Raw genomic sequence first — 16724 nt, forward strand, 5'->3', positions numbered from 1 at the left:
GGGCACTATGTGAACCACACACCACACATGTAGTACATAAACATACATGCAGGAAAATCAATCATACACATGAACCACCACAACAAAAACCTGTAAACTTTAAAAATAATTTTTTTTAAAAAAACCTGTCTTAGGGGACTGGAGGATGGAGTCTGTAAGGCGTGAGAATAACAAGTGGGGTTAAGCGATTCTTTAGCCGTGGTAATTTAAATTTTTACACGGTTTTATTGATTCTTACTGCAGGTGTGTCAAAAATTATGACTGTAGCCCTTCCTGCTCTCAGTTCGCAAGCTGCGGTATCTTAGTAAATGCGGTCTCCAAACGACCTGATCTTCAGGGTCCAGACTTGCAAGAATCCCATCAGATGGGTCACTTCACAGCTACCAGCATGACATGTCTTGTTAGAGTGTGAAAACCAGAACATTGAGGTTGGTAAACTCAGCTGCCAAACACCTCTCCTCTCCTTTCAAGGATGCTCTTTGAACTCCCTTATCTGAAGACAAGAAAACGGTTTGGCTAAAGGTCAATTTGCACTGTGGTTGCACTGTTTTGTGTTCCTCGCCAGCACCACGCTAGCCAGTCATCAGGGAGAGGGGGTCTTCCTTGCAGGGCGTGGGGGGACTTTGCTCAGCAGACTTTGCAGCCTGCCTTAGCGGGACCCCACTAGGGATTTTCACAACGGAGACTCTGGACCCTTCTCCCTCACCATCATTCCTCATTTGTAATTCCTCCCTGCAGCCTCGCACAAGCGTTTCACAACCAACTAGCCGTGGCCCCCTGGCTCTGCTCCAAGCCCACAGGCAAACCCGCACAGCCAGGGAACTCTGGCTCGGGCCAGCCCAGACGCACGCGGAATCGGTCCATCCTCGGCGGCCAATCGGCGCCCCTCACGCCGAGGCGCCAGCCAATCCCAGCGAGCACACGTTGCTCCGCTAACACTTCCCGGAGGTCCCAAGGGTCCGCGCAGGGCGGGGCTGCGGGCGTGGCCCTCCGCGACCTGAGAGGCCTGCTGCCTTCTGATTGGCTGTGGTCGGAAGGCACCGCGCGCCCATTGGCTGCACCCAGCAGCGCCTGGGCGGGCTGGAAACCTGCTTGCTGAAGCGCGGGGTTGCAGGAACCGCGAGCCGCTTTTTCCTGGACTTGGAGCTGCCTGGCATCCTCAGGTAAACGGCCTGGAGGGAAGGAGAGAGGGCGGCGGAGCCGGACCGAGCGTTTCCTGGCCCCGCAGAGGGGAGAGGGGTGGCCGACTCTGGTTGCGGGTGAGAGCCCAGCAGGACGAGAGCCGCCGCCTCTTAAGGGCCGCGAGCCGAGGAGGCCTCAGTTTCCCCGTCTGTTAAATGGTGATGGCGGGGCACCTAGGGCTGTGGGTGAAGGTCCTGAGGGCGTGGTACGCGGAGACTCTGCCGTAGTCCTCGGAAGAGGTGCAAGGGCCATTTCCTCTCCTCGAGCTTCGGTGGGGACAGGGCTCGCAAGAGACACTTGGTCAGTGCCAAGTCCATGTTGTAACTCATGGAAGTTACTGCTGCGGACTTCCTTCACAGACATTCAGGGAAGGTTATTTGAGGTTTGGGGGTTCGGGAGCTAGGAAGACAGTTATACACAGCGTGGCGGTCAGGTTTTAATGTGAAGTTTGTGGGAGTCTGCGGATCAGCTTTCGTCGTTTGTGTCTCAAGAGTGACCTGTAACCTCAGATCAAAGAGCCTGGCTTGGAGCTCTTGTTTCCTCACTTACCTTTGGAATCTTGAACAAATAATTTCTCTTTTCCCATGCGGCATTCCCTTTATGTAAAGTAGTGATAGTGACAGCAAGGGCTCACAGGGTTGTCATGAAAATCCAAGGGAACAGCACAGTGTAACGTATCAGAAAAACTAAGCTCAGAATAGGACGTTACGACTTCCAAAACCTATTCCACAAAAGAATTAAGAGCATTCAGGAGTTGGGCGCTAAATTAGAGTCAAAGCTAAGGCTGTGGCATCACTGGAATGTAAATATTGCAGGTTGTAAAGAGTGTTGGGGTGAGCTTGTGAAAGGCGATTTTGTAGGTACACCCCGCAGAAGTATGCTTGCATGCCTCATGCCCCTGTGCTGACAAGGGCCAGTCTCAGAGATGGAAAGCGACTGCCCTTGCCCCGAGTTAGGAAAGTTGAACTAGTGGCTCAAGGTAGGCTGGAGATCGAGCATCTGTTAGCGTTTTTAATGTTAGGATGTATAGTGTGATACGGCTTTAGTTTGCAATCTTGTCAAAGGAAGTTTGTGGCTTGTTAAAGTGACCTGATGCACATAAAAACTGTATTAATTGATTAATGGACAATTAAAAGTTATGATACCGGAGAATCTTTATAAGTGTTTTAAACTACAAAAGAACAAGTTGTTCTTTTTTGGGGTTGTTTAAGGTTTTTTTTTTTTTTTCCAAAATTTTGTGCACTGGATGTATGTGTGTTTGCAGGTGCATACATGACAGGGCTCATGTTGTACATGTAGATGGCAGAGAACAGCTGGGGGGAATCATTTTGGGATCAGACTAAGGCACTTTTAATCACCCAGCTGTTCTGCAGGTCCTAAAATGCCTTGTGTTAACCTATTGCCATTTCATCGTGGCATATAGTTGAGAATAACTGGACTTTTGTTAGGCAAGTCAAGAAAGCCTTCAAAAGCCCCAATAGTATCTGTTCAGAAATATGGACATAGAAAACATAAAGGTTAATTTCAAAAAAGATATGAAGTGGACAATAATTAATACTTGGTCTGACAGGGTTTTATGACTTCTCGTATGGAGTTGTTGAAGTCTGTTTAGTTGGGTGGTACCTCTTATCTTTGATATTGGTTATGGTTGCAGAAATTTCTGATGTAAGGTCAAGAGAATGAAAAGTGAAGTAAAAAGAAATTCAGAGTGGCATTTGAAAGTATTTCCAGGCTGCTGAATGCAGGAGGGCAAACTGTGCTTTGTTTTCAGTTAATCAAAGCACTTGACTTTCTCAGGGGAGAGCCAGAACCTTGCCAACCCCAGTCCGAGCTCCCCTCGTTCTACAGTAAGTTTAGCCAGGTGCTCAGACACACAGCGACCTAGACAGTGGCCGCCATTTGTTCTGGATTTCCATGCAGGAAGTGACTGCTGAGCGGAACACTTCAGGTATCCAAAGAGAACCTTTGATGTTATATTTATGTCGGTCTCTGGTTCCTTCCTTCGGCATCCGTAGAGAGACTGTTAATCAGTCTCTAGAGTTTTAGCTTTGTTAGTGCCGCTGAGATTTATTACAGACAGAATAAGTCAAGTTTTTAAGAGCTAACACTGGGTTTGCCTGTTTCCATCATGTCAGAGCTGGGTCCTGGCAAGCAGTGGTAGACTTTCTTGAGAAGCTGTTCATTCCTTGTGGGAACAACGGAGACCCTCCTTGTTCAGAAGCTCAGAGATGACTGGCGTAAATAGCAATACATATTGTATTCATTGGGTTTCCACATCATGCTCGTCAGAGCACAACCCCGAACAGCTATATTTTATATTCCTAAAGATCCTGCAGCTAAATGGTAGAATATAAATGAATAATTACAGCATGGCCTGTAAGAAAACACTGGTGGGCGAGCTAGCCCAGTTTATGAGGCAGTTCATCAGAAAAGAGTAGAAATTATGCAGCGAAGCCCAGCTGCACACAAGCAGTACCAGACAGCTTGAGATTGCGTTGGTGACGAGATGGGAATGGTTGCCAAGATAAATGTCTGTAAGTTCCAGACTCTCATCTTTATAGGTAGTTTGTACTGCTTACATTTCTGGGCTGGCTTTGTATAAAGCTAATGTTTGGTCATGATAATAGCAGCTTTCCATTTCATTTGATTTCTATCAAATAATTTTGAAAAAAAAAATTTCTTATCAGCTCCCCACAGGAAGCCAGCAGGAGGCCTCTGGGTTTACAGAATGTGGTCTAGTCACAAGGATCCAGTGCGTTTCTTTTATAAGCTCTCCAGGAATTTGCACTGGTTTGCACCGCACCCTTGAATAAGGTGGCGGTACTGGTTGTGAAGTTGGCGTGTTCTTGAGTGGCCGTGTATGTCCTTGACTGGTAGACTTTCGGAATGAGCTCATCCACTTTAGGGCTAGGTGTGGTCTATACTTACAAAGTTTGTATCACTTTTATGGCTCTCAAGTTTTAGGTTATTAAATTTTTCATGTATACTTTCTCATCTTTTTACTTTAGTATTGGAGGTTTCTAAACTCTACATTGTGCTATTTAAATATTGACTACAGCTTTGATTTATTTCTGTAACCTTTAGTTTTTAGATAAATAGTTCTGAGCCCTGGTTGGAAGACAGAATTACTAATGAAGTCTTTCCTGGTTTTGTTTTTAGCGATTTGATGGTTGATATTGGGCAACTTTCCTCTGTGAACCTTTTACAGGGATGGAAAGAGTAGGGATGATGTAGGAATTACGCAAACAATTGATATCTTGGCATCAAAAGATGATAAAGGGATAGCAGATTTTGTATGTGGGGCAAAGTGTCAACAGTGACATTAAGAGCCGCAGCGTTCTAGGTGAGAGTTAGACAGTGCTACGGCAATGACCTTCGCTCTGTGACTGAGGTGCGGTGGTTAAACAGTAGAATTGTGTGGCAATAGCAAATCAGCTTCAGATCCTGCCAAGCACTGTGAGGAATGAAAGGAAGCAAGCAGAGTAACTTGCAGAAGTCTGTGTTGAGGACTGGAGTTTTGACGGCTTTTGGCATTGCGCGTTGTTAGTCATGTAAAGATTTGGAATCCAGCAGTCAGGCAGAGAAATCCCAAGTCCAGAGATCAAAAGTCCTGATGAGCATAAACCCCTTGGAAATAGAACCCTAGGCAATGGGGAATGGCAGTGTGGATAGGAATCTTTATTAATCATTAAAGGTGATTCCCAGCCTTTTGGCTTGAGACTCTAAGCTCAATGTCATTTTAATCGTAAATTGCTAAGATAATGCTGGGCACCTAGACATTTTCCTTCAGGCTTTGGATGTGGACTTGGGCTCACTGGACAGCTGAGAATTAGAGGGATGCTTGAGCACTAACAGCCTCTAGATAAGGAGAGCCACCTCCTCCCTCTTCTTCCATCTGCCTCTTCCTAGTATTTTATATGAGGGATTCTAATAGCAAAGAGTCAGCTGTCCCTGGCTATGGAGCATTCCTCTCAAGCTTCCAGGGAAAATTTCTACCCGGGTCCTATTCTCAGAATTTCTGATTGATTCCTTGGGAGTGGGGTGCAGGTGCAGCTGTCTTTTAGAGCTCCCTCAGGAGAATTCATTTGAATAAAGATTTGACTCTCTCCAGTATTTGCTGATGCTAATCTTGGTTTCTGTAACAGGAAGATCAAGATGGAAGGCCTAACTGATGTTGCCTCTTTTTCAACTAAACTTCAAAACACTCTGATCCAGTATCATAACATTGAAGAAGATAAGTGGCGAGTTGCCAAGAAAATGGTAAATATATGTGATTACTGTTTGGATATTTAGCATATGGCCAATGAATTGTCTGATAACTTTTAAAAGATCAGGAGAATACAGATGAAAAATGATGTGCTAAATTATGAGTACAGTGGATGATTCTGTAGATGAGATGATGGGTCGTCTTACCAAGGAAGGAACTCATTAGCTTTTTACTTGTTGGACTTGATACATCGGTTCATAGAGCAGGGAATGGTTTTCCAAGCCAACAAAGAAAGAGTTTAAGCAAGGTTGGTCATTGAAAGTCTGTACGGAAATCAGATGTGTCAAGCGTTTGTGAGTGGGCAGTTAGTGTTCCTCTTTATCATGTAAGTGTTGTGTGGCGGAGTGTTAGAGCCAAACCTAGAAGCAGTGCGTTCTCTAGTTCTCTCGTTAGTTTCGTATTTAGAGTCAGTTGGGAAGTGTTGGGTGGAAATGTAAGAACTACGTCAAGGTAACATAGTCAGAATAAATGTAAATTATTTAATTTAGGCATGTACAGTTTGAGAATGAAATATTTAATGTTCCTAATGTCATAGGCTGAATGTATCAGTAATAGTAAATAGCTAAGATTAGAATGAAGCAAATAATAGCCACTAATACAGTTCTGCTATTGAATTTTAAAGTCTTTAAATCGCTAAGCTACTAAAAGTCTTTAAGGAGCATAATAGAAGTACAGAGTGGTACAGAAGAAATTCAAACACAGGTTTCTTTGTGACGTAAGTAACTACTTGTGCTGAGAAATTACTTAAGTTTTTTTTTAATGCAAAGTTAAATGCTCTAAACTTACAGAAATAATTTTGTGCAAAAGGTTCCACCTATGTGATTACCACCATATAATGTTTTTATTTTTCTAGAAAGATGTAACAGTTTGGAGAAAACCCTCAGAAGAATTTAGTGGGTATCTGTAAGTAAATTCTCAGTTTTATAACTCATACATTATCTTACATGATCATAGTAGAATTTAGTTTTTATTTTTATAGTTTTAAATTTTATTAGAAGCAAATTGGCCATATAAATTCAAAGCTTTCAAAATGGCCAAATATTTTGTGGACTGTGTTAGTCATAAATAATAGCGGTAGGCAAATAAAAATCTGAATTTCTTAGCATCGCATCCATGACCCTTCTAATCGTCTGCATTACTAAGTGTAATAGAACTTTTTAAATGACTCTTTTGAGACAGGGTGGTCATGTGACAATTTCTGCTTCAGTTTTCTAAGTCCTTGAGTTCCTATGCCCAGCTAGCATTCGGTTAAAAAATTCCCCTGATAGCCCCATCAGTAAGATGGTAGTAATTTAGGTATTTGATGTTTCATCATGGCATTATTATGAATATTAAAAACTAGACCTCTTGATAGTAAACTATGAAAATATCTGTACTTGGTACAATGTTGGTTGCCTTTAAAAATTGTGTTTAAAAGATTATTTAATGATACTGGGGGCTGGAGAGATGGCTCAGCGGTTAAGAGCATTGCCTGCTCTTCCAAAGGTCCTGAGTTCAATTCCCAGCAACCACTTGGTGGCTCACAACCATCTGTAATGAGGTCTGGTGCCCTCTTCTGGCCTTCAGGCATACACGCAGAAAGAATATTGTATACATAATAAATAAATAAATGAAAAACCAAAACGAACCAAAAAAACCATACAAAAAAATTGTTTATACTATAATGTAAAATAGATGAATACTCAGCACAGCCATAGGCTTATTTAAAATATATGTTTTTATTAAAATGCTTTGCCTAAGACAAAATTTATCTCTAAATAGTAGTATTATGAATAACTTTTGTTTTTCTTTTTAGTGTTATAATTGCACATGAATTTTGCCTGTAGTCAAAAAAGTCTACTGATTTTCTTTGAAAAAATCAGAATGGACAGTTGCCACATGGAGTTGAAATAAAATGTTCAAATCCTTAGGCCTCAACCTTTTTTAAAAATGAAGCTGCTGGGCCACTGAGTATGTGCAGAATGTCTGAAGTACTATGCCAAAGATAATGTTTCCAGAAAGATGAGTTGTACAATATTTTTGATATGACAGGGAGATTGGAGTTGGATCAAGCATTGTGAGCAATCTGGGAATTAACCCTTTAGGTCAGTTGTTCCCAGCTGGGATTGACAGGCATAGAAAGAGCTAAGGGAGCGCTGTGCTGTTGAGACTCTAGGAAGAATAAGAAATGAAGGGCTAATTCATATTCTAGGCAAAGTAACTTAAATATGGATGAGGCATTTACTTAGGGAAGAGGTTGTGTCTCCACAGCTGGAGCATCAAGCCTGTGGTGGGAAATCATGCTTCTGAAGGAGCCTCAGTTCTGTACAAAGGACCTCTGCCACCTCCCATGCTTCCTCTCTGGGTCCTCACAAGGTTTTGAATTTACTGGAGTAACATTGAGAAAGATGGGAATGACTAAATGAGAATTTAAGAAAGGGGCTTTACCAGGTTTGCAAGTAGCTTCTTGGAGTCCTCTAGGTTGTAGACAAACTTGTGACAGTCTGCAGCTCTCCAGGGAAATCCTGTGCCATTCTTAGATTCATAGTCAAAGACATTTTAAGTTTACTGTATGGCAGAGGGGTGAATTAAATGGTATCTTGTTAGTGTGTATTTGATTGCAGTGACACTGAGGGTATTTATTGATGTTTATGGTTGTCTTATGTGTTTTGCCCATCTTGTTGGATTATCATTTTCATTAATTTTAAAGGAATTGTACACATATAACTTATCTAAGTTTGTATCCATTTATATGTATTATACATATCTTTTCCAAATCTGTGACTAAAAAGTTCTTGAAAGCTAGTGTAGTCATGTATGGGTGTTATGGGTGTAGTTTCTGACTTTACCAGGAGTCAGGGTCTCACAGCGGATGCCCAGTTCCTCCTTGGCTCTTACAATCTCTCCTCCCCTTCTGTAATGATCCTTGAGCCTTAGGTATAGAATTTGTTTTGTAGATGTATCCCGAAACTTGAGCTGAACAAGAACAACAACATGCCAAAGTGAATGGGGAAAGCCCAGGAGGCCTCAAACCTGTACAAAGAACTACAGGCAACCAAAGAGTGCTGAGAGGGGAGAAATAGTCTTCTCCAGGGAACAGCATGTCAGTTGTTAGCCAGCACCACACAGTCAGCCCTGCAACATACATGCAAGTAACATGCAGACTGAGCAGGTTATATTTAGGAATAAATATATGCATGCAACAGTTAATGAATTTGAAAGAGCAATGAGGTATATGGGAGAATGTGGAGTGGGGGAAAGGGAAAAGGAAAAAGTCAGGGTAAAAATATACATACACTAATTAATGTTGAGAATAACTAAGAAGAGGACAATATTTCATGGGAGTTTTGAAATGTCCTGTAGACTAGAGCTATATTATAATGTGAAGGGCCATCACTGTTTATGATGACATAGTATAACCTTCAGTTTTCTATTTCTAATTTGAGGACAAAGGACAAATTTTCAGAAAGTAATTGCTAGAACTTTTATTTATTTATTTATTTATTTATTATTTTTTAAAAAGATTATTTATTATGCATACAATATTCTGTCTGTCTGTTTGTCTGCAGGCCAGAAGAGGGCACCAGATCTCATTACAGATGGCTGTGAGTCACCATCTGGTTGCTGGGAATTGAACTCAGGACCTCTGGAAGAGCAGTCAGGGCTCTTAACCTCTGAGCCATCTCTCCAGCCCTAGAACTTTTATTTATTAAACTAGCTGTTAGGATATTTTTCCTTTATAAAAACTCCATTAAGTTTTCCTCCTATTTTCAGTGTTAGCTCTGTACTGAAAGTTTTCATTTGGATAGCCTTTGTTTCTTTCCTTGTTCTCCAGCTACAAAGCCCAAGGTGTTATGGATGACATCGTCAATAATGTGATAGATCACATACGCCCAGGGCCCTGGCGCTTGGATTGGGACCGGTTAATGACTTCACTGGATATTTTGGAGCACTTTGAAGAGGTATCTGTTTAGGAAAAGTGCTACAATTTCCTGGGGGGGGGGGGTGAGAGAGAGAACGTGTGAGTGTCCACATTTGTACATGCTCGCGTTACTGCGTTAATTTCTTCACGAGTAGTAATCATAGCAAAGATACCGTAGGAGAATCCTGTGCTGCCTTCTAAGAGCGCAGGTTTTTCCATTTGATTTTAATTTATTTGTTCATTCTTTTTTTTTCCTTTTTGAGACAGGGTCTCACTATATGACCCTCACTGGCCTAAAACTTGCTATGTAGACCAGGCTAACCTTAAACTCAGGGATCCACCTACCCCTATCTTCCTGGTGCCGAGATTAAAGTTGAGTTTCCTAATTTTGATGAGTGTTAGTACTGAGTTGTTCCCAGTGTACCGCTCCCTTTCTTGCTAATGAAAGTCTTCAGCGTCTTTCATTGTAAAATTTTGGTTAGGGTCTAAAATCTCCAAGGCAGAAGAAAACACCACTCCTGTATTTAGGTTTCTAGGTTGAATATAAAATTTCCAATTATATTAAATTAAAATCAAAGACCATAGCTAATAAAAACATTGCCTTAAATACTAGACAACTGTTTAGTCAAAGGGGCTTGTTACCTGCTTTTATTTACTTCTTACCATACTTGATTTTTTAAGTCAAAACATAACATATTTGTGGATTTTTTTTTATCTTCGAAGTTCAGAAACAATTTGTACCCGTACATTCTGTATATGTACTGGGCCCGTAGAATTGACTGCATTAATTGGATTAGCCATCTCTAATTGAGTAGAGATTTAGATACTGAAATGCCTCTGTATTTTTATGAATCATCATCATGTTCTTACAATTGCATTGACATTTAGAAAAGAAATTATACTATTTGGAACCACTGTAGGAATTGCTATTCTTATACCAAAACATTTTGAGTGAATGTCAGTTCTTACTAGAGACTGATCTTGGTATGTGACTCTCGTGTCTGATGGTGACCCCAGTCTGACCTTCTGTCTTCCTAGAATTGCTGTGTGATGCGTTACACCACTGCTGGCCAACTTCTGAATATTATTTCCCCAAGAGAGTTTGTTGATTTCTCCTACACTGTGGGCTATGAAGAAGGACTTTTATCCTGTGGTAATTACCTAAAACTCTTGTTCCTTCTTTAAGTCTACTTCAGATATTTAAGTTTTTATCCTGAGTCTTTCCATATAAAGTATATTTTTAATCTTTATTTATTACAGGTTTTTTTATTAAATGCTAAACTTTAGGCATTAAATGACAGATTAAACATCATAAATCTATGCCAATCTATATTAGTTGAGAATATATGTTGTTTCATATTATCCTGGGGGATTTTTTCATTTTTGTATTAATGAAATTTGTTCCTTGACAGTTTCACATGTGTACATAATGCACTCTGACTGCTCTTCCTCGCTCCCTACTACCTTGTCTACCCCAGACTTTTCCCTCTCTATCTTGTTCTCACATTCTATCTCCTCATTTTGTGTGGAGCCTGGTAGACTCAGCAGTGGGCAGACAGCTGACAATGGCTCCTCCTTTCCCAGAGTCTGTCAGTGTTAACAGTAAGGAGTAGGGTCCTATGAGCTTCTCTTCCCTCAGTTGTTGACAGGCCAGTCTTATGTGGAGCCTGTGAAGATGGCTCCAGTTGCGATTTCAAGACTGCAGTAGTTGTATTGAGCTTAGAGGATGGCGTTTTGCAGCCTTTCATTCTTGGTTTTGCCTCTAACTCCCCCCCCCCCACTGGAATGTCCCTGGGTCTTTCAGGTTAAATGTCATGTTTAAGGATGAGCCCTCAACCATTTCTGATCACTTGTTATTCCCAGCTATGTAATATGCTCTACTTAGAAAGGGATCCAATAACTGATACTTCATTCCAGGTTTCCAAAAGCAGTTTCTTGGTATAAATATATGAACATACACATGTATATAGTAGAATATATATATAATTATATATATTTATATATATAGAATTTCCTTCTTTGAATTATGTTGTATTTTTTAATTAAATACTACACTGAAAGCCTCCTGTTTTTAAAAATGTGTAGGTAAATTGATACTTTATTATGTGTAGTATAAACTTGAGTTGTAAGTTGTCATCTGCTTGTTTATTTAACTAGTGAGTACTTAAGTTGGGGATGGCTATGCTGTGGGGAATAGTTACGGAACCATACAGTTTTGTTCTTGTTACTTTGAGGCCCGGCTGCTGCAGCTAAGATTTGTAGTTCCCAAGGAGTTTCTAAGATGATACTATGTCATCTATCCTGAAGGGATTAGGATTTCCCCATTACCTGTCAACCCTGCACCAGAATTCTCTTTGGAAGTTATTGTTCTCATTTTGCTGTGGTCACTCCTGGGGATTAGTTTTCATTTGTATGGATGAGAAGAAAAGCATTTAAAATAGGACTCTGATAATATTTTTAATGAGGTTTTTAGACAAATACTGGTTATTACTATTAATAATGTAAGTCATTTTAAAACTGTCTTGTAGGGGTTAGTCTTGACTGGAATGAAATGAGACCAGAGTTCGTTCGTGGCTATAACCATCCCTGCGGCTGGTTTTGTGTTCCGCTTAAAGACAATCCAAGCCAGAGTCTTTTGACAGGCTATATTCAGACAGATCTGCGTGGCATGATCCCTCAGTCTGCAGTAGACACAGCAATGGCAAGCACGCTAACCAACTTCTATGGTGATTTGCGAAAAGCCTTACGGAAGGCTTAATATGTTCAACTCACAGTGCTGAGGTTTGCTGAGCCTGCTCTTCCCCTCAGCTGCATGACCTGTAAATGCCATCAACCCTGTCTGCTGCGCAGCCCGTAGAAGTGTTGGAGGTGTTTGGGGCTCCATAGTATAATCTCATTTTATATTAAAAGTGAGTAGCTATGTAAATAGGGCATTTACACTTTCTTAAGCTTTTCTTTGCACTTGTTTGGTTGTGGAAGTGTGTCTAGGAATGGGAAGGATGAAATACCAAGATTTAGATCGTGTTCTCATTCACAGAAGTAAAACAGCACCTCAGGAGGAAATTTTTGGCTGCTTAAAAATTATGAAGTGTGCAAGCACAATGCTATTCATGTTATTTTGGCGCTTTTTGAACATTTTGTAAAATTTTAATGGTTCTTAATTTAACTGTTCTACTTTAGTCTTGATATGTTATGAGAGTTTGCCAATAGTTTGGACAAAAGGAAAAAGTCTTCCATGGTCTGTAAAAACAAAGTTCTTTGTTCATTGACTTGTACTATTTTATGTATTAGAAAGCACAAACAACAAGGAATAGCTGTTCTTGTAACCATAGGCACAATTCAATACAGTTTAATTTTGATATTCTTGTACAAAGCCTGTAAAATATACCTGTGTCTTTATGTGCATTTATTCTAGGAGTGGCTGAAAACAGCCAGGTCTACACTGGCGGCATCACACTGAACAGTAGTTGACAGAGGAAACAGCTAGTGGTGCCCCTCACACCAGCAGAAGGTCGTTGCTAAAAAGTGAAATTCAGTGACTGTTCTACACATATTTCAATTTTTAAAATATCTCTGAATTTGCAGCTTTGGTCTGGAGCTGTAGCAGATGTATCCTTAGATTCAGCCGGATGCTTAGATGTCCTGAACTATAAATGGGCCTATCTTCAGAGAACATTCTTTCGTGACTGTGACATTCCAAGTCATTCTTTGACTTTTGAGTGTCTACTTAGTTTACTTCTAAAATGGGAATTTGTGGTAACTCCGTGTTTGTGTTTATGTGAGCACTCCCCGTGAAATGTCAGGTCCTTCTGTGTTACCATCTCCACTCTCCACTGCTGTGGCCATGTGCTGCCTTCCCTTTCCTTTGTGTGTCGGTTGGTGGGTTGGTGGTGGTTTGCTTTTCATCTTTTGGCTAGTGTGGAGTAAAGTGGACTCTGGAAGTAACTGCAGGCAGGCAAGCCACAGAAAGGCCCACCAGAGTATATGATGGTTCAGATGCCCGAAGGAATGGTTGAGGGGCGTGGCTGGTCTGCTCCACAGCAGTCTTTGTCTGAGGGTGAAGTCAGTTTTCCCATCCATTTTGACAGTCAGAAGGGAAATTGGTTTTATTCTTGTAACTGGTGATGAAGATACACATGGAGCAAAAAGGGGCAGCATCAGCATTTCTGGTGGATAAGCTCAGAGCTTTTAGGTTGAAATAATGGTTTCAAGACCTGCCAGAAGCAGTTACACAGGATCCTGTGTTATGAGTTTATTAACCACTAAGATCCTTGTCTAAATTGGTTGTAACTTTCAACTGTTAGATTTCTTTGGTACTTTTCTCTTCTGCAATAGGGGAAAATTGCACTTAAGAGTGTCCAGTGAAGACTGTTCATTGTTAACTGTGTCTTCTGTAACTTCCCCATATATACCATTATTTTGCCCCTGATAAAATAACAACAGCTTGGGAAGACTTTGTAACAAGACCGTAAACATGACTGTCAGAGCGATCATTGCCTGAGCCAGGGCCTCTAAGGATGCCAACGCTTGTCCAGTGTCACTCAGCAGTGTTCCTTTTGTTCTCATCATCGTAGACCTCCTGTGAGTGATCAGCTAATTCACTTCAGGTAATAACCCTGATAGAAATGTTTTCGTTGCCATTTTGAGTTCCACAGTGGGTTCAGAAGTTATATCTGAAGCCCCTGAACTTCTTTGTATAAGGTAGAGTTTACAGAGTCCGCAGCTTACCTGTGGTAAATGTATGATTGCGTACATTTGAAGAGTTGTGCAGCCATCAGCACAGTCCAGCTCTAGAGTATTTCTGTTGGCTAAAAGCTCCCTTTGTCTGTATCTACTGTGTGTTCTCATCCAGCCAGAGTGTAGAGTATCCCAGTTGCCAGCATAGGGAAGGAGATGAGAAAGATGACATTAGAGCTTGATTGGTTTTGTTACTAAGAGTAGAGGGGTGTGTATGTGTTTTTGTGTTTAAACTCAGGAACGTTTATATGTTTTAAGTGTGTTATCTCAAGTATTATAAAAATGCTGTAAAGTGGGAAAGATACTAGCATATAGTTAGGTCTGCTGCTTCTATAGCTGTTTTATCACAGGAAAATAATACAAGCCATATATGTAATTTAAATATCCTAGCAGAGGCTGGAGAGGTGTCAGTAGTTAAAGAGCACCCACTGTTCTTGCAGAAGTCCCGATTCTGTTCCCAGCACCAACATGGAAGCTTGTAGCTGTCCATAACTCCAGTTCTGGAGGATCTGGTGCCATCTGGCCTCTGTAGGCACTAGGCATGCACAGAGTGCATATGTGTGTGTGTGTGTGTGTATACACATATATATGTACATATAAAAACACTCATATACAGAAAAATACACAGCTGAAATTCATTTTAGTAGTGTTTTCTTTAATTCACTATATCTAAAATATTTCAATATGCAACCAATGTTTTTAAAAAGTTATTGAGATATCTTATGGTCTCTATTAATTCTTTAAAGTAGGATGTGTATTTTACTGCTGCAGACTAGCCATACTTCAAGCATCATTAGCCACATGAGGCCTGTACCTATTGTAATGAACAGTTCTACAGTGTGTGTATCATTTGTCTTGCTATAAGGTGAAGTGGACAATTCATAATTGCTTTCTTAAACAGAAACCCTTTATAGCCCAGCCCTTTTAGTGCTTGCTGAATAAGATATGATTTCTTTAGAAATATAAATAAATAAATTACTGATTCTCAGTAAATTAAAAATTATTGCCTCAAAATTATTTTTGTTAAAAGTAACATTTGATAGGACAGTGAAGGAGATGGAAGAATATAGCCTACCATATCACTGTGTTGTTGTTTCCTGTAGCTCACAGCTTGCTAAGGAAAGACTTGCCATAACATCAGCTTCAGTAGACACTGCTGTTTTAAAACAATAGTGTCATCTAAGTGACATCTTGGTAGGGAATACTGGTTTTTGTTGAAATTCTTGATTATTCTTCAATGATTAAAACAATACTCAGCAAAAATAACAGGTGGAGTGTTCTCAGTTCTTTGCCAAGAACCACTGGAGTATTCGCATGTAAACATCAGGATCTCGTGCCTGCACGCAGGGTGTATTTGAAGTTGGGGTTTCCAGGTGTAACACTTTAGTCCTAGCTAACAGGGCATTCTCCCTTCATCTTCCTTTCTTTTCTACTTGAAGATTGCTTGACTGTTACTTAGGGAATTAAACTAACATCTTGAGGTAAGAAATGTCCCTGAGGTTATAGAGAAGAGGAAACACCACCATCTTTGCCCCTCATTGTCTCTTGGGCTGTTAGAGCTGAGAATTCCCTTTGTTGTGGATGGCAACTTTCTTACCTTCCCAAGAGCATAGTAGCATCTTTAGGATCAGATGCTAATTCCCTTTAGTTAAATGGATGTTGTAGTTTCTACCAGTAGAAAAGGTAACAGAGCCAGAGGCGCTGGTGGAAATCTGGATTTGATGAGGGCTCCTTTAAAACTTCTGTGGGCACTTGTCTAGCCCCTTTCCCCTTCCTTCATTTCTTCTGCTGTGAGGCAAAGTCCTGGTGCATGCCAGGACTAAGCTACACTTGTGGCCCCTAAGTGATTTCACTGGACTTGTAGAAGTATGGGATGGTGAGATTTGAGCATAGAAAAAACATGAGCTTCATTCTAGAGCATGTGACTGGACTTACAATTATTTCATTATTGTGTTTCCAGGGATTTTATACATACTGTTATGTATTAAAATTCATCTCTTACAGTCCATCAAATGATGTATTGAGACCATTTTTAGGAAGTTTATTATTTTGTGAAGCTATATATATATGGCATTAGAATAAAGAACTATGTTATAAATAAAATGTATTTATTTTTAAATTATAGTGGAGTATATCTGAATAAAGATTTCTAGACACTCTTGTTTCTGGTCATTGATCTTGTTTGTGTAAGTTACTTTCACCTTAAGCACTGACCAAATGCTTATATATCTGAATTTAGAGAATGTTATTTAAACACTTGAACTGTTTAAAAACAAAAATACAAGCCTGGAAAGTAAAGTTAACAGATCTGCCGATGTCTCATAATATTAGCAACAAACAATACTGTTAAATCTTTATTTGCAATTTACAGCCTTACATATCTATAACAACATACCTGAGGAAGTTAACTGATTAAAGAGGAGGTTTATTTTGACAAGCAGGTCTGAAAGTTCTAGTCTAGCATCCAGTAGCCTTGTCTTGGACCTTTGGTAATGGCAGCATACTAGAGAGGTGGCATGTGCTGGGAAAAATACAAAAAGAGACAAAACCCTGCTTGTCTTCTGATCCAGATAATGAAGAGAGGAAAAAGACCAGAGAGTCCCGTGTTCCCCTGGTGTTCCCCAGTGACCTGTGCAC

General features: G+C 40.5%; 1 protein-coding gene across 2 annotated transcripts; it reads left to right on the forward strand.

Annotated features, from left to right (window-relative positions):
• The first annotated feature begins 1076 nt into the window (after positions 1–1076).
• On the forward strand, positions 1077–16259 carry Stard4 (StAR related lipid transfer domain containing 4). 2 transcript variants are annotated; one of them, XM_050134985.1, is made up of 6 exons: positions 1077–1163; positions 5328–5442; positions 6303–6352; positions 9264–9390; positions 10389–10503; positions 11879–16259. In XM_050134985.1, exons 2-6 carry the CDS (start codon positions 5338–5340, stop codon positions 12106–12108), a joined length of 627 nt encoding a protein of 208 aa, XP_049990942.1. In that variant the 5' UTR covers positions 1077–1163; positions 5328–5337; the 3' UTR covers positions 12109–16259. The 2 variants fall into 2 exon arrangements, with proteins under 2 accessions (XP_049990942.1, XP_049990943.1); XM_050134986.1 differs by lacking the exon at positions 1077–1163 and adding an exon at positions 1183–1259.
• The last annotated feature ends 465 nt before the right edge of the window (positions 16260–16724 follow it).

Source organism: Alexandromys fortis, unplaced genomic scaffold, assembly GCF_014885135.2.
Source record: "Alexandromys fortis isolate MF-2015 unplaced genomic scaffold, M_Fortis_MF-2015_v1.1 scaffold_25, whole genome shotgun sequence".
Taxonomy (NCBI): domain Eukaryota; kingdom Metazoa; phylum Chordata; class Mammalia; order Rodentia; family Cricetidae; genus Alexandromys; species Alexandromys fortis.